Genomic DNA, 18,054 nt, shown 5'->3' on the forward strand with positions numbered 1-18,054 from the left:
TAAGCATGTGCAGTAAGAAAGCTGGTCAAAGCAAGCTGAATAATTTCCTAAACAAAATTGCTCCAGTTTGTGGATACAGTTCCAGATTGCTTTCCCTCAGCCCTTCTTTATCTCTGAGAGACTCTGCCTCTCTAAGGTGCTCCTTTGTGTCTTGTTTCCCCCTGTCCCAAGTTTTTTGGATAAGTGTGTATATGTATGTTGGCTCTTAGAGAATTTCAATCACAATGAAAACTGTCTGTGACCTCATATTGTAATTGTGACTTTTGACTTGAGATTCTGTGACTTTATGGCAAAAACTGCCAGATATTTACACGTGTGTCACATCATGAATGCATCCAAATGGCTGTGTTTGCCCGCTTAGGGATGACATTATGAATGTTAAACTGACAGTGGCTTGCAGGATACGACGTCAACATGTCAACTTCATGTCAAGGGCATTATTCCAGACATCCGGGCATAGACTTAATCTCCTCCTTCGATTCAGGGGATGTTGCAGATTAAGGATCCAGAAATATGTTTTTGCCATGTTTGTGTTTACATTTATGAGGGGAAAAAACGATCTGAATTTATCTCGAGGGGTGTCTGAAACAAAACAAAACTTATTTTTATACACACAATGCAAACTGGGTGTAATCTCGTCCTGAGTTACTGCAGCTCTGCTCTTTTTCTCACTGACACTTGGGACTCCAGGTGAATTCAGTTCATCTAATGAGCTGTTTGGACAGACAGCCGGCAGGGCTGCAGTACTCCTCTACAACTGCCGCTTTCAAACGTCAGTTTACAGCCAGTAAAGGTATGACAAATTTGTAATTCTGTCCTTCAGGCTTGAAACAGTTTTATTCTATCTGCCTGATTCATTGGGGATGTGTCCCTTACAATGGCGCAAAAACAGAAAAGCCTCAAATTCTCACATGTGAGCAGCAGAAACCAGTAAACATTTGGTCTACTTGCCAGATAAATGCGGTATATATGTTCATTTATAGCCTTGTTAGTTGTTACCTTGGTAACTACTTCTCTAACTTGCAAGTGGAACATACATTTAATTAGAGTTTATATATCACCATTAGATCAAAGAGATTGGGCTCTACACAGGTTTTTGACATTTGCTTTTCAGTTTACTCGGAGCTAAACTTGCGCAGATGATCAGGAGGAGCTGATTGACATCCCTGGAGATCCAACCTTTTGACTTTGTGCCTTTCTGATTGGTTAAGACAGCTTGGGCTGGCTGAGAAACTTGAGAAGGGATTATTTCTGTTCTGCTGCCAGGCGCTTCACTGAGCCTGGCTTACAAACGCCTTTGAGGCATCTTTGGAGTAAATTTCCCACCAAACAGACACGTACACATTGTAGCTTTGAACTCGGTGTATTTAACTTAGGGTTTTGACGATGTTGAAAGACTTTCTTCAGCAAACATCAAGCCAGTTTTATCACTCCTACTCCTCTTATTAACTGGTTATCGACAATTCTCCCTGCTTGCTACTTCAGCTGGTGGAGCAGCGCTGCTGATGCTGCAGCGACAGAGATTTATTCCTCCATCCTGCCCTCTGTCACTTTGCTAAGCCGCTCCCACTGACCCATATAGGGGTGTATCTATCACAAAGCCTGATGGAACATCAGCAGTGATTATCAGCCAAGGCTTTATTATGTTGCTGCGCCTCTTTTAATTCACGCATCCATGTGTGATTCTGCACTGTTTGTGCTCGTGTCAGTGATCCATATGTGCACCGTATGTGTTTTTTGTGCAAAAACAGGATAGAAGGACCTTTTTATCTGTGCTTGAGGCAGAGTCTGTGAACTAAATAAAATGCCTTCTATTCTTTAGCAGAGTGTGTTTCCTGCAGTGCTGCTAAGTGACCTAATACGTCGCCTCAGTCCTTATTCTCTGTTATCCTGCAGATCCTCGATAATCCCAGATTATGTGAGGGAGATAAGTAATAGATTGATATACAAGATTAGGCTTTTACTAATCATAGGTTAGGTTAGGTAGTGACACGTGGGGACCTGCCAACATATTAAGCTGCCTGGTGATGCCTTTTTTTTTTCTTTTTCTTTTGTGTGTGTGTGTGTGCGTGCAATCGAGGTTTTGAAATGTGAGCCCCCGAAAAACGATTTCGAGCCACTGAAAACAAGGAAATCCCTGGTAATGTAGCAGGATTCCTTTGCAGCTGCTAGAGGGTGTGTGAAGATTATATGGCAGCTCGACTCATTTGTAAATCCAGTAATTGTCAGGGTTTTTGGAGCATAAACGACGCTGTCATTGTTGACCTTGAACACCAGTCCCCCCCCCCCCCGGTGCTGAAAAAGTATTCGGTTAAATGTAGTGAATACACGATGGAACCACAATGTGGTGAGAAAACTTCTGAGGAGTGAATATCTGCTTGTTGTCCATAATCAATGTCTTGTCAGAATAAACACCCTTCATGTTTCTCATGGACGTGTTATCTTAGAAACGGCACTCATACGGCCTTGAAGGGGACAGAGGGACACCCCTCTGTTTTCAGTTTCTGCAGTAAATCTTTTTCATCATACAGATGCCATTCTGTTGTAATTTCTGTTATGGCAAGGCAAGGCAAGGCAATTTTATTTATAGAGCACAATTCATACACAGGGCAATTCAAAGTGCACACAGGGCAATTCAAAGTGAGGCTCCTGTATCCTGCAGTAAGGCCTTATGTGTGTGAGCAAACAGAGGAAAGGAAAGAACTGGCTCTCATGAGGACTTAATGGGGTTAGACTGTGACCGTGTCTTCTTTTACATAATTGATATTGTTAAATAACACTCAGTTTTGGAACTGCTGTGAAAATATTCTTCTGTTTCCTTCTGGCATATCTTAAACATTTTGGCAGCTTTAGACATCCTGTACTCTGAAGATCACAGTTCTGTTTTGGGTCAGTGAAGAGCCTGTGAGGAGAGCACTAAGGTGTCCAAATTGCGACAGCACATTTTCGCTTTCTTCCAGCTTTTTCCAGCTTTTTCCATCTTGTTCTCTCTGAAATTGGTGAAAACTTGAACTGCAGGAGAAAACAGCTCAGTTATCACCAGCTTTAGGTGCAAATCTTGTTCTTGAGCACCTGAACCCCCCCATCCCAACCTTTGCCCGAAGCTTCTTTATAATTGGAGCGTTCTTTTAGCAGATCTGCTGCGAGACTGGAGGAAAAACCCTCTGCCCTGCTTGTTTGACTTGCTGATGAAGACGCCTGCAGCAGATTCTGAAAGACCAGAGTTCTGGTGCCGTTTATAAGCACAATGGCAGCCGTTCTCTGCATGGCGTGCAGTTTTTGGCACAGTCTGGATTTGCACAACTTCACCTACAGCTGGTGATCAAGTGAGCCCAATGATGCGATACGAATTTATGAGCGACGAAAAGTTATGCAGCTTCTGCGTATTATTATTTTTTTTACTAGTTTTTGCAAGCACAAGACAAAAGTATTCGCCTTAAATTGAAATGACGGTTGGCGTTGTGGCCTTGAAGTGCTTACAGAAAATTCTAAAATGCTCATTTACTTTCACAACAATTCATTTTACCTGGTGTGAAAATTGAAGTTTATTTACGTGCTGATTTGCGTACCCGCAGGGCTTCACAGCTCATACGCCAGTCACGGGGCGCAGATAGATCCAGAGCTGAGGTCGGCCTTGTCTCCAGACTGCCACATGACTCCTGTTTTTGATGAACGCTCTTTCCAAAGTCCCCTGTACCACAGCCCCACGCACGACCCCCAGGGCTCCCTCTACAGGACTAACACAGGTACTGCGCCTCCACAACCACACCGTTGCAACTGTGTGGTTAACACAAAGGTATTTGTCCCTTTTTCTGCAACTTTTTCTGACTTTTGAGCTTTAAATTGGCATTAAAAGCATAAACTCTGTTTGGGTTTGAAAAAGGGAAGAAAAAAAATCTTTACTATGAAAAGCAGTAGCAGTTCTAATGGTAGGAATAAAATAAGTCTTGGTTTCAGCAGCTGCCTTTCAATTTAAATGATTGCATATTCCTCCTCAAGTGTTTATCTGCTTTATTACCATCAGAGAATTACTCAAACAGCCCTATTCTCCACAGTAGTATCCTCCCCCGCCCCAGGAGTTGCTGTCCCTAGGTCGAGAGGCAGAACTCAGTTTTGTGTCTCGGAAATGATTTTGCGAAAAACTGTGTTTAAAATTGTGGTTTACAGGCACGTTATCTCTCATCATCTCTCCCTGAGGTTAGCTGTTAATGAGGCTGAACTCGTTCATGTTCTTTGCAGCCTCCTAATTCTACTCTTTGCAGAATCATTTAAAGTCGAACGCCTTGTGGGAGTTGATAGTGCCGGATTTAAGAAGCCGTTGTAATTTTGTTTCGTCATGATTCAAACTGGCTTGGCCTGTGAGACATTTGGCTGCTTTTAAATAGTTGTATTGCCTATCTCAGAACTTCATGTAAAGATTTTTGTAATATATTTTAAAAACTGCGTCGAGAAATCTGTCACATCCGTCACTCCCCACGCCTTAAAACAAACTAAAACTGAATATGTGTTGTCTGTTGTCGTATCCTCAGGTATGGGGACCCTCCCTCGAGCCACAAGCCATTGCGGCACACTGCCGTACCAAAGAAACAGCTTTGGGCTGAGCTCTGCAGCTGTGTACGTCGACCCCATCAGGGTGTCCGCTGAGCCCGTCTACACCCACAGGCACTCTGGACTAGTGGACCGAGCCGTCACCCGAACCCCATCAATCGAGAGCATCCATAAGGACCCAAGGTACTCGCACACACCAAGCATACTTATATCTAGTACCTTTCAGTTGTTCCAAGCATGTTGGAGAACTTAGTGCAGTCCTTCAGAGGATTTTTTTCGGTGTCTTTTAATGGCGTCTGTGGGCGCTACACCATCTGCTGCAGCACTTTGAGTTCTTCTTGTGGCTGAAAATAGTTCTCACTCAAGCCATATGTTTAGGCTCCCTGTGCTGCTGTACAATGAATTTAGAGCCAATTTTCTGGGCTGGGAAAGAGGAATCTAAACATCTAAAGTACCCAGAACTTTAACACAGTACTGGAGGAAGATGTTCAACAGGCATATTGGGGAGAGGAGTTCCAATAATATGTGAAAATATGTTACTTGAGAAACTAAGCTCTTTCCTTTTAAAAGGTTATTACTCCAGTCTTTGGGACAATGGGTCATATGAAAAATTAACTTTCCTCAGTTGAGGTCTAAAATCTGTTGCTACTTCAGAGAAAACTTCCTGATCACTAAGCATTTCACTAACTGCAGGTTTTTTTAGGTCAAAGGAAAAGTTAATTATCTCAAAATTTGGGTGCTATTTCCCCAAATTTGGGGTTCAAAACACACTATTTTTTAAGGTTTTTAGGACATTTAAGGTTTGCCTGATAAAGATGTAATTTCTAAATGTCATAAATGTTTTTGCAAGTTAGACAGTGCGCAGAGGTTTGTTCTGCTGCCATGAGATGATTGATGCTTCTGCTCGCTACCTGTTTGAAGAAATGGATGCGTGAGGCTCTGCCTTTGTTTTGGAATCTAAATTATTACAAAGGACAAAAATCTTTGGAACTGGTTCAGTACTCGGGGGTAGTTGAGACTAAAAACAGCTTCCAGTTTGGAAGAGTGGTACAGCTTTTTTTTTGTTTGTTTTTTAAGTGGGCTTATAAGAGCATGCACAAAAAAGAGAGAATTTCTGGCATCTAAACTTTTGCCATTTTTGCATCAGACCATGTTTAATTTGCCACTATTTTCTCAACTGAATAACGTCCGTCTTTCTCTGAATCATTGCATGCATTGTGGCTACCTAACATACCCTGAACACATCTGCTGAGTCAGCCGGAAGTTGTTTCAGACTCGCTGGTGTCCTCCTCCTGGGCATTGCTTCTGAAAAGATGTCCATTTTTATAGGCTTGTAGCTGTTTTTGGGATGAGTCCGGCGGAAACCATGAGTCAGATAAAAAAAGTCAGTCGAACTAGTCGTTTGGGAAGCTGATATCCGAGTCAAATTTCCTGGCAGTTCATTCAATAGTGGATGTTTCATCTTGTTCTAAAGTGCTGGATTGCTGCTGCCATCCAGAAACAAACAACCAAAGAAGCACATCGTCCACCATTGCTCAACAAAATGGCAGTATTCACACAGCCAGAATAACTTAACATAAAAAATCTCTTTTTTCCCCCCAAAGGGAATTTGCATGGCGCGACCCAGAGCTGCCGGAGGTCATTCACATGCTGCAGCATCACTTCCCCTCCGTCCAGGCCAACGCCGCCGCCTACCTGCAGCACCTGTGCTACGGAGACAACAGGGTCAAGGTGGAGGTAAGGTGATGGCACACGCTGGGCAGCTGGCTGGATAAAAATAATGAGACAAGACGTCACGACTGACTGTCAACCAGCCGAGTGAGTCACGACGTTAAAATACATTTGCTGCTGCATTTAAAAGTCCCACCAAAGATGATGGTAATGAGGGTTAATGTTGTGTTTTGAAGTGTTTTTTCTCTGTTATAATGAATATGTTAAATGTTGAAATTCTGTGTTGCATAATGGCATCATCCAAAGTCAGTTTTACTCTAACACAGGAGATAATGTTCTATAATTTGCAGTTCTCTTTACATTGTCTCCCTTTTTATCCCTCAGTGCATTTTCAGCTGACAGGGATTGAAATGTGCCTCTTTTTTTCTTTTTTTTTTTTAGATGCAGGCAGTCAAACTCTGAGCCAAAGCACCATCTGCTCCAATAAAACTTAAACAAATACTGGTGCCAAGTGGGGTGGCGCTCAGACTCACTGAAACATTGCGCGCTCTGTCTTTGCTCTGCTTCCCCTGCCGTGACTGATGCCGACACAACCGTGCGGCTACGCGCGAGAGCCATTTTAGTGCCGTTTGGTTTGTTTGGTGATGAGCTTTTTAATTGGACTTTAGAAGCAGCCTGGGATGCATGCCTGCTCGTTTCCCCAGAATCAAATGTCGTCTGCAAAGGCTTGAGCACAGACTCAGAAGACAAACGGAGAGGAGTTGACTTCGAGATGACTCAAGAGTTTTCTCATGTTTGTGTCCAGACTTAATCACAGAATATGTCAGAAAATAAATCCCTGCTGCATGAGATCAGTGCATGCTTTTGTCTTCAGCTGTAGTTATTTTAATTCTGACTTACTTTTTTTTAGAGGTTTTTCCACGTCTTTGATTAATTTCAAGGAGAAATTATCGACCTTCAGCTGACGTTGTCACTCAGAATCACCTGAAACTAAGCAGACAGGATGTTAAAGATATTGATGTTGCAGATATTCGAATGATAAAAACGACGACCAAAAAAGTATAAGGATCTTAATCAATATTAGTATTTTAAGAGGAAAGCCATCAGACATCTTAAGTGATGCTCAGAGATCTGAATGGATGGAGTTAACTGGTCTTTGGTCTGCAGGTGTGTCACCTGGGAGGGATCCAGCACCTGGTGGATCTGCTGGATCACAAGGCGGCAGAGGTTCAGAAGAGTGCCTGCGGGGCCCTGAGGAACCTGGTGTACAGCAAAGCCACCGACAACAACAAGGTGGCGCTGAGGAACTGTGGCGGCGTGCCTGCTCTGCTGCGCCTCCTCAGGAAAACAACCGACAACGAAGTTCGCGAGCTGGTCACCGGTACGTTCAGCAGTTCCAGTTAAAGTTGGAGGTTCTCCAGGGAGGAATATAATTTCTTAACCTTAAGTGCGCCGTTTATCCTTTACTTCCTTGCTGGTTTAAGCTGCATTTGTTGGGGGGGGATGCTGTGTGTTTTGGGGAGTGTGAAGGTCCCTCTGAGATAAAAGTTGATGATTAAATATTTGTGTCGGGGTTCTGTTCCTGTTTTTGATTCACATTTGGGATTTGTGAATTAAAAGAAGGTGAACAGGAGCAGAAACAATCTAACAGACTTCTGCTTATGTCCGGTAAAAGTTTACACTCACTCACTTGTGTGGTTTTGAAAAAGACTTTCTTCCCCAAGATTTGCTTCTGGTTAGGACATCTACTTCTTCTATTGAATTGCAACCACTTCTTTAACAACTTTGTTTCAAAATCATGCATCACGTTTGTCAAAATGTACACCTTTTTTAAACTTTCTTAAGCAATTTGCCTTGCGTGGTACAAAGTCTTGATGGTTACACCAAATTGAAGTATTTGCCATAATTCCACAAGTTTTCTTTAAGAATTACGCAATCCCAGGAATTTGAGTCGGATCCTCACAAGATGAAGTTTTCATGCTTTTAAATTTAACAAAACCACAAGGAAGAAGTGACCTGTTATTAAAGATGGACACTTGAGCACTTGGGTCTGTTGCGTTCATTTCATTGTAAATTCATGTAAAAGAAGGGTCCACATTGACAAAAATCATTCTCCAACTGCTAATGCGACACACTAAAAAGCCCACTGTGATGTGTGTGGGCGTTGGCCTGCTAGTTAGGTCTGTTGGCCGGCCGGCTGGCTCGCTGACTGAGCGTCAGTCTGTGCCACCGTCTGACTGGGCTGGCAGAGCATTAATCTGTGCATCGGCTGTTCTGTGGGAGGCGAGAGCGGCCGCGGCTTAAACCCTCCGTGCGCAGTGTTGACAGAGCAGATCTCAGCACAGTTTGTCGGGACAGATGCTAAGATAATGTGTGTTGGAAACAGGATGGCATCCATGACTCTGCACCCTCACCACACGCAGTGTTTAACTTTCGGTCCACCTGAATCTACTGGACCCAGAACACAGAAGCGAGTTCTATTTTTAAAGCTCATTTTAGGATTTGGATGATTAAAGCTGCTTGGTGGGCCGCAGCATGTCAAGTTTCCTTGCACCTATTGAACAAAGTACACTGCAGCATATTCAGAAATATTTTGAAATACAACATTTTGTCTTTTACTGTTAATGGAAAAGAAGAGATGTCTGGTGCAAACAAACAAAACATCCGATCCTCGCCAAGTCTTCAAAAAATGAAGTGCATGACTTATTGCACTGTGTCATTTGTCAAACTAAAAATAAGCCAAAATCTAGCTGTGACGTGTGGGGAGAACTAAGCCCACCCCATGATTCAGTAGAACCACCTTTAGTGGCAATAACCCGTCATTGCTTTCTGATTGATGTTCTTATCCTCTCACATCATTGATGAGGAATTTTGGACCACTCTTCTTTATAGCATAGCTCAGTTCATTGAGATTTGTGCTCAGCTCTCTTAAGCATTTCAGTCAGGTGGAGGTCTGGACTTCGGACAATTGCAACACTTCGATTCTTTTCTTTTTCAAACATTATGTTGTAGATTGGCCTTGGCATTGGCAACAAAATGCTTGTTTCTTTGCCCTCTGCACGACAGGAGTCCTCTGGAACCTCTCTTCATGTGATGCTGTGAAGATGACCATCATCCGTGACGCCCTCTCGACACTGACTAACACAGTCGTCATCCCCCACTCTGGCTGGAGCAGCATTTCTCATCGCGAGGACCACAAAGTCAAGTTCCAGTCCTCCTTGCTGCTGCGCAACACCACCGGCTGCCTGAGGTGAGCAACGAAAAAAACGCTCCCCTCGCTAAAGTCGTTTTTTTTTTTTTTTTTTTTTTTTTTCACTGTTTGAGGGGTGGAAAGCAGGAGTTCTCATTATAGTTGTTGTCACACAGTTGTTTTTTCTCCTTGTTGTTCATCACGTCAACACAGTTACTGCCTCTGTGGTTAAAACTGCTCTCAAAGTCTATAAACTTGTTCTCATTCTGTGATGAAAACCCATTTCCACAAAATGCCTCACCTCTTAAGCCGCTGAGTTCCCAGGCGTGCCGTTTGCTCATTAAAATGATTCTTGTTGTTATTTGCGCGGATGAATTTTGGATTCATTTCTCGACAGTGACGGTTTGTTTTCTGTCTGCTTTTCATCCTAATGATTCTGTTAGACCGCGGCTCATAATCGCAGACATATAATCCATCAATACGGGGCTCTGTTACAGATTTTTATGCAGCAGTAAAATCTTGAAGAGGCAATAGAGGAACAGCTCAGTGTCTCTCAGGCTCAAAGCACAGGTTGAGCAAGGTTTATATTTATTACCTGCAAGTTTACATGTAGTGGAAAAGCAGTTTAGGCTCATTTAAAAGATGCGACTTCAGTTTACTTCATGATGGGGCATCTGTCAATCATGACAAAGTAAAACCATAGAAACAAGGGGACCAAATTTGCAAATAAACTATTTTTTTTTTTTTTTAAGACACAAGTGAGGAGAAGCTGATTTGTTGACACAGTCATGTGACACACACACTCTCTGAAGTAGGTCTACAGCTGACAGACAAATGCATCAACTTTATCCACTCAGAGCTGCATGCAAAATGCATGCACAGAAGCCTCTGGCATTTTCCTTCACTCACATTGACATGAGGGTGTAGATTGATGGTATAGAAATGCATTGTGGGAGCTCTGTGCTGCTGTGCAGTCTTCTCATGCCAGCTCCTATTGGAGGATCCGCTCCCTCCTTTACTGTATCTGGGCAGGTTTTAAGCCACCCTGTGGGCGAATCCACACACTGCACATCCAAGTGAACAAATGTGTGTCTCTTATTTGTGTGCGAGGAACCTGAGCTCAGCAGGGGAGGAAGCAAGAAGCCAGCTGCGCTGCTGTGAAGGTCTGGTCGACTCGCTGCTGCACGTCCTCAAAGTCTGCGTCAACACCTCCGACTACGACAGCAAGGTGCAGCAGAGACATGCACACATGCACGTTTTGTTCGACCGAGAGGGTTGTTCTAAATGAGCCTGACCCCAACATACAGTAACTGGAACCACATTCTTAAACATGATATATAATGGATAATTTGCTCAAATGGGTGTTGATGCTCAGACGCAGGCTTTCTGGTGACAAGTTCAGTTATGGTACTTCATGTGTTTGTCACTGTGAACTGATAATTAGTAGTTGAAGATCATAACTTTTGAAATGGAATTGGTCAACATGCAGAAATGAGCAGGTTTCCTGGTCACGTAGCCACTGTAAGCACAACTTGTCACAGTCCCAGGTTGTTCTTTTTGCTTTTTATCTTTTTCTTTTTTTGCTTCTGAGGAGCCGCTTTTTTACTTCACTAGGTGATTTTTCTGTGGCTTTGACTGCGTGCAACTTTATTTGTGGAGAGAAATATTTGATTTGATCTCATTTTCATCTATTTCCGTTTCGTCAAAAAGATCTGAATTGGACCATCTGCTACTTCTGTCATTCAAATAACAGGTTTTATGTTTAATCTAGTTTTCTGAGATTTGGGATTTTAAAAATGGAGGACACACCTATCCTTCCTGAGACTCTGCCCTGTGCCTAATTAAAGTAGCTTAAGCCCACTTTACCTGAATGAATATGACCAATGTGAGTCTGAAGTGGTTAATTACTGTAAATTCTACTGTTACAGTGGTTACTATCACCCCCTGATGGTTAAATCAATACTTGTAGAAAAAAAACAGTTTTCCCCGGGCTCGTCTTTTCTTTTTCTTTTTTTTCTACGTCCAAATGCAGAAACCAGATATCTTAAACAATAACTCGGTTTGTCAAAATTATACATTATCTTCAAAGCCACTGATGGAGGGTTGACTTTGGTTGCTTCCCGAGTCACTATGGCAACAACAAACATGTCCCAGCCAAATTTATTTATTTATTTTCTCTCATTTGTCAAAACCACGTCAGACTTAGATGTATGAATTAAATTTTTTTATCGCATCTCTAGTAATTATGTAGTCAACCGAGTGCAGAGATGGTCTGATTTAAATATTTCTCTTTCAGATTGTGGAGAACAGCGTCTGCACTCTGAGAAACCTCTCATACCGGCTGGAGGTGGAGATGCCCTCCTCCCGTCTCCTTGGCAACCAGGAGCTGGACACCCTGCTGGGGTTCTCCTCCCCGGTCAAGGAACTGGACTACCTCTGCTGGGGCAAGAGGAGGCGCGGCAGGAAGAGGAGCGGCTGGCCCGAGGGCAAGGTATGAAAGCAGAGAGGTGCTGAGTGGAATGGAGAGATTACTTAGCCTGCCCATCACACACTGGCCCAGGGAGTCTGAGGTTCCTTTGTTTTATCTCAGACTGTATTTCTCTGAGAGACAAAAGACTCAAAAGGAAACCCAAAAGAGAGAAAAAGGAAGAAAGATGCCAACTGACCACAAAGACAAAAATGGATGCAAAAAAACCCAAAGGGTTGTTGCAATTTGAAAAATGCAACAAAATGATTCTAATGCAAATTAATAAAGATGCAAAAATAAGTTTGGCACAAAACAATCAGAAGGGAAGAACATTTTTTTACAAACCAATCAAAATGTGACCACAAAACGACCACAGAGACCGGGAAACTGACCAAAGCGACACTAGATATGAAAAATTACCATAAAGAAACTTTAAGGTGACAGAAGTGGAACACAAAAGATGGTGTTTTATGTATCTGAATACTTTAGATTCTCCACACTGAGCACAGACACTCTAACATGGCCTTCTGTGTTCTGTGCAGTGGGACGGCGTCGGCCCAGTCCCAGGCTTCTCCCAGTCTCTGAGAGGAGCAGAGCTGCTGTGGCACCCGATGGTGGTGAAGCCGTACCTCAACCTGCTGGCTGAAAGCTCCAACCCCGCCACGCTGGAGGGCGCAGCCGGCTCCCTGCAGAACCTCTCCGCCGGAAACTGGAAGGTAGGACTGCGCTGCGCAGAGCGGCCCACACCCCTTAGGAACAGAACGTCTGCAGAGTTTCTGAGCTTTAGAAGGGATTTTATTTGGAATCTTGAAAATGAAACACTTTGATATGAAAAACATTTTCAAAAGAGTTTCAATTCAAACCCCCCAAAACTTTGAGTCAAATCTCAAAAACAAGAAATAGCCATTATTCATTGAGCAAAACTTAATTTTGCTTTTAACTTGTTAAAAGTATTTTTTTCTGTGTGCCCAGTTCTCCGCCTACATCCGAGCGGCGGTGCGAAAAGAGAAAGGTCTGCCCATCCTGGTGGAGCTGCTGAGGATGGACAACGACCGGGTCGTCTGCTCTGTCGCCACTGCCCTACGAAACATGGCACTTGATGGCCGCAACAAGGAGCTGATAGGTCCAAACACACATGAGCAGAGCTACACACACACATGCATACACATACTCCCGACAAATTGATTCAAGCTCATCTGTGAAACTGAAAAGATCATCTTCACACTTCAAGCAGAAACGTCAACAAACCGTTGAGACAGTCCATTCATTCCAAACAGACTCAGGGACACGTCGCCTCCTTGTGGTGAAATAATCCATTGCTCTCTCAATAAATCACACACATTACATATATATTAGGGCTGTGACTCGATTAAAATTTTTAATCCTGCACCTGCAGGATTAGAAACACAAAAGAACCTGGTGGAAACAAGATGGCTGTACTATAAACCAAGCTCAATGCAGCCAGATGTTTGTTCTTTTAGCTGCTGGAGAAAAAAACCCTAATACTCAAACTCAAAAAAGGGACTTTTGATGCATTAGTTGATGTTTCTTCCTCATAAAATACACTGATAATAGATAACTCATTCTTCTGGTGGGAAATAGAAAAAGTAAAGCGGCAAAAAGCAACCACGTTGAAGCAAGTAAAACGATTTTAGGCCACAAGATTTCTTTACAGCGCAGGCAGTGATGTGACGAGGGGCTGAGAGGTCTGAATGCTGCATGCGCTCCTGCAGGAAAGTACGCCATGCGGGATCTGGTGAACCGGCTGCCCGGCAGCAGTCCCTCTGTGCTGTCAGACGACACGGTGGCGTCGATCTGCTGCACGCTGCACGAGGTCACCAGCCGCAACATGGAGAACGCCAAAGCGTTGGCCGACAGCGGAGGCATCGAGAAGCTGGTGGACATCGGCAAAGGACGAGGGAAAGGGTAGGAAACAGAGGCTTCTACTTTCACGAATCTGCTCTGTTTCAAGATTCTTTTCTCATTCCTAATTCATGCTCTTTGCACTCAAGATGAGGCGAAAGAAGCTTCATCCTGGGCTTTGTATTATTGGATGCGTTATGTGTCCTGTGTAACAGGTACTCGATGAAAGTTGTGAAGGCGGCAGCTCAGGTGTTGAACACACTGTGGCAGTACAGAGAGCTGAGGAGCCTGTACAAACAGGTCAGTGTGAGCACACACCTGGAAAACTCAAAGTTGCAGCAGTTTTTCTATCCAGTTGTCATAGTTGTGGACTGAATTTTTCCACTTCGAAACTTCACTCATTGCAGGACGGATGGAACTACACCCACTTCGTCACCCCCGTCTCAACTCTGGAACGAGACCGCTACCGTTCTCAGCCGACCCTGCCCACCAGCCCGCTGCAGATGTCCCCCGTCATCCAATCAGGTGTGAGCTCTGTCCATTGAGGTCAAAGTGACGGTCCTACAAGTCGAAAACTTCTCTTTTTTTTGTCTTGATTGTGGACAAAGTTTCCCGTCTGGTTTTTATCTCTAGGCGGCAGTGCAACATCCTCTCCTGCGATGCTCGGGATTAGAAGACACAGCTCAAATTATCAGAGGGCACAATCATCTATGCAACTCAACACGTATTACGGAGACAGTTTACACAAACGGCAGTACACAGGTTTGTATTGTGGTGTCCCTCAGGGATCTGTATGTGGGTTCCTGGTATTTTATTCGGTCCACTTGTTCATAACATTTTTTTCCTCTCATCTGTGTTGAATCTCCCTTATCAGGGTCTGAAAAGAAATCTCCATATTTCATTGGGACTTACTCCTCTCAGTCAGGAGAGGATTTGAGAAGATCGCAGGTAAGAAAATTAAGATTATTGAATGTATTTTTGCTTAAAGGAACACATGATGATACAAACAAAAACAGCACATTATTGTAAAAACGTGCTTTATCTCCTACCAACAATCATGAATCAATTAGTACAATGCTTAACTGTTCTGTTTTAGTGTAAACAGTTGCAAGTTTTTCTAATCCTGTGTGAAAATAAGCAGAATATTTGGACCTTGTAACTTCTTTATTTCTAAATGAGACACCACCATCATTAGTAGAAATAACCTTCATGTATAACTGTCCTGCAGTTTCTTTAAATTGGCCAGTTTGAAATTTATTTGAGCAATCTTCTTGCAAAGTTCTACAACATTTAAACAAATTTTAGCAATTACCTTGAAGATAATGCTCATGTTTACCATTTCCTCTTGCCCTTCGTCTCCCAGCACCCGGAGCCATTCTATGATGAACCCGACAGGAAGAACTACAACAGCTACAGAATGTACCTGTCGTCCCCGCAAGGCTACGGCGAGGATCACTACGACGACGAGCCGTTTCACCTGACCCCGTCCTCCCCCGAGGGCTACGCCAGCCAGACACTCCGATTCAAAACCAACACCAACTACGTGGACTTCTACTCTACTACGCGGAGGCCTTCAACCAGGGCGAATAAGTTCACCGGCTCTCCCGACTCCTGGGTGTAGACACCAAATGGTTACAGAGTGTGTTCGCCATGTTGGCCGTGTGTTCTTGTGGATGTGTGTGTATGGTCGTGTGCGAGGTTGCGGATGCATGTGAATGTGTGCGTATCTGTGTTGAAACTGTGATAAACGACCAGGGCTCGGTTTGCTCTGTGCACCTTTTGACTAAGCCTGACAGCGAGCAAAACAATGCTGACAGCAGATTATTCAATGACAGATCAGTGTCAGGCTGCAAAATGGGGGTGAAACTCCTGTTATGCTCCTTGTACAGTCTGTACCTATAACTAAAGTCTTCATATTCAATTTACAGTTGACTGAAGCTTAATTTGGCAGTTGCTAGGGGAAAACATTTCGGTCTCATTTAGTATAGTCATTGCTGGGGCAGGTAGCTTCTGGCTCAGTGAGGGCCAGTCACACTCGTCAGCATGAGGGATCGTTAAAAAAAAAAAAAAAAAAAGCCTCAAAGCTTTTGTGTGTGTAAGTTTTGAGAGGCACTTGATGAATTTGCATCATTTTAGGCCCTTCTGTTCACACGCTAGAAAATGAGTGCCACGAACTCAAGGCTTCTAACATTCAGAGACAAAATCCAAATTCAGATTTATTATTTTTTTTCACCTTCATACCATAGTTGCATAGAAAAGTAATTATGATTATAATGCCAGAAAAGCAGTCAAACCAAATGGGGTTTAATCAGAGTGGGACGTTTATTGTGGGGGTTGTGGTCACCTGATATGGGTCAGAAGTAGCAGGAGCACCAGTTAAGTGTCCGTGACCAAGATCCCTCTCACCCCAAATGCTGTTTGTTGATGTATCATAATAGTTGGGTAGACAAATCATAGGTGTTTGAGACCATAGAATAAATGTTTAATTCGCTCATTCATTGAGGAAATGCTGTTGCACATCAGTGAAAAAAGAAGGTGTAATGTGGGAAGAGTATCTTGTTCAAACGCACTTTGATTTGGTACTGCTGCTGTGTTTGATTCTGTCAGATAACCAAAAGAAAAGAAAATTCCCATGGAATACATATGAATTATAAGTTGTCCATTGAAACACGATTGATTTCAGAGTGTATTTCACAGACAGTGCAAAAGTATCCGTATGTATGACCGTCTGACTCCACTCTCATGCGATGCGGCCCACTGACCCGTGCGTGACCTCAGCGAATCCGACGGTGCGAATGGCTAAACTATTGTTCAATCAGAGAATGTATCTGCCACGTGTGAAGAGTTTCAAATAGAAGCTGAGCTCACCGGAAAAAAGTCTCCCGAGCTCTGATGATTCTAAATTCTGTTTCAAAAGCTTTAGAAAATCAAAGGTATTTCACGCTTAAAAGACAACCGTGTTAAACTCCATATGCCTCGTGAAAATTGCAAACTGAGTGGTCGAATTAAAAAAAAAAAAAAACATTAAAGAAATGGAGGTGATGAAAAAGCACGAGTTAAAAAAAAAAAAAATCGAAACAAGAAAGGTGGATGTAAATATGAGAAATGGAGTGATAAATGATCATGCTGATTTAAAGCCGATACAATGGAAACGGCCACGTTTCGAGTGTTTTAATCAAACTGGCTTGAGATGATCCCAATTTTATATTTGAGGAAATAAAAGGAAAAAATAACTTTTTTTTTTTTCTTTCTCTTACTTCCACCTTACTTCTTGTGCAGCCTTTCTCCTGCAGGTCAACAGTGCAAAGACGGGCTTAGTCAAAAGGTACTTTTTTTTGGGGGGGGGGGGGCAAAGAAAAAAACCCAGCCCTAACTTCCCGTTTACTTGGGTGTTTGTTCATGTCGACAAACTTTTCTCTTTTTTTTTCTGCAGTAAAAGTGGTGCAGTGTGTTGGCTTTGTGACATGAATATTGTCCGCCAGCGTTGTCTCAAATGAGAGGGAACTTATTGAAGCTGAGGATCCTGTGAAGAGAGCACACCTGGTTCAAATAGTGTTTAACAGTAAATAAACGTATCTAAACGGGTTGAAAGTTGGCGACAAAGAAAGAAAAAATAATAATAAATAAATAAAAATAAATATTTGATTTGAAGACCAGAGTCCTCAGTCTTGGGAACCTTTAAAGACTCAGAAACTCTTTGCTTTCTGTAACGTTGGCCAAAAAGTGCAGTATATCATTAACTAAATGACATGTTGGAGGAAAAAATGTGAAAATCTATTTGTACAGATACAGTGGTTTAACTGTCCTGTTACATTGTTGTATTGAATATGTAGAACTTTATATGTGATTGTGTGGAGCAAACTTTTTTCTATAATTTGATTATTTTTTATTTACTTGTGACCTGACCAAAATGCCGCATCTGTCTGTTCTGTCCAAACTGATGATGATGTGTACTGTTACAGAGGGAAAATATATGTATAGAGATTAAAGAATTATATCATGATTAGTTGTGGTTTAGAAGTCGTACTTTATTTCTTTTATTTGAATTTTTATTCCCACGGAAATGTTGCACATTGTCGAACAGTTCGTGGGATCCTGTGGTGAACAAAAAAGTTTACGAAATTAGCAAATGATCAGTTGCATTTCATCAACCGTTAAAGGTAGAGCAGGAGATCCTGGATTTTGAGTCCAGCGAAGCTGCATTTTGAAAATACACAGGTAAAAAGTCCCAACCTTTTTCTTCACTTTCCCCCCGAAGCCACGCCTCTAGAGTACATGAACGCGCACGAGCACAAAGGTGCACGAGCGCTGTTCT

General features: G+C 42.8%; 1 protein-coding gene across 5 annotated transcripts in view; it reads left to right on the forward strand.

Moving 5' to 3' along the window:
• The window catches only part of LOC142391667 (plakophilin-4-like), a 45,678-nt gene extending 27,933 nt beyond the window's left edge, over positions 1-17,745 (forward strand). For all 5 annotated transcript variants that reach the window (XM_075477634.1, XM_075477633.1, XM_075477635.1 and 2 more), the window contains exons 8-22: positions 3,576-3,746; positions 4,530-4,731; positions 6,153-6,285; positions 7,387-7,600; positions 9,286-9,469; positions 10,520-10,637; positions 11,706-11,900; positions 12,419-12,592; positions 12,849-12,999; positions 13,610-13,802; positions 13,955-14,039; positions 14,147-14,264; positions 14,373-14,501; positions 14,614-14,687; positions 15,103-17,745. In XM_075477634.1, coding sequence (XP_075333749.1) covers positions 3,576-3,746; positions 4,530-4,731; positions 6,153-6,285; positions 7,387-7,600; positions 9,286-9,469; positions 10,520-10,637; positions 11,706-11,900; positions 12,419-12,592; positions 12,849-12,999; positions 13,610-13,802; positions 13,955-14,039; positions 14,147-14,264; positions 14,373-14,501; positions 14,614-14,687; positions 15,103-15,360 — 2,399 coding nt within the window. In that variant the 3' untranslated portion in view covers positions 15,361-17,745. The remainder of the gene's footprint in view (positions 1-3,575; positions 3,747-4,529; positions 4,732-6,152; positions 6,286-7,386; positions 7,601-9,285; positions 9,470-10,519; positions 10,638-11,705; positions 11,901-12,418; positions 12,593-12,848; positions 13,000-13,609; positions 13,803-13,954; positions 14,040-14,146; positions 14,265-14,372; positions 14,502-14,613; positions 14,688-15,102) is intronic.
• The last annotated feature ends 309 nt before the right edge of the window (positions 17,746-18,054 follow it).

The sequence above is a fragment of the Odontesthes bonariensis genome, chromosome 11 (genome assembly GCF_027942865.1).
Source record: "Odontesthes bonariensis isolate fOdoBon6 chromosome 11, fOdoBon6.hap1, whole genome shotgun sequence".
NCBI lineage: Eukaryota > Metazoa > Chordata > Actinopteri > Atheriniformes > Atherinopsidae > Odontesthes > Odontesthes bonariensis.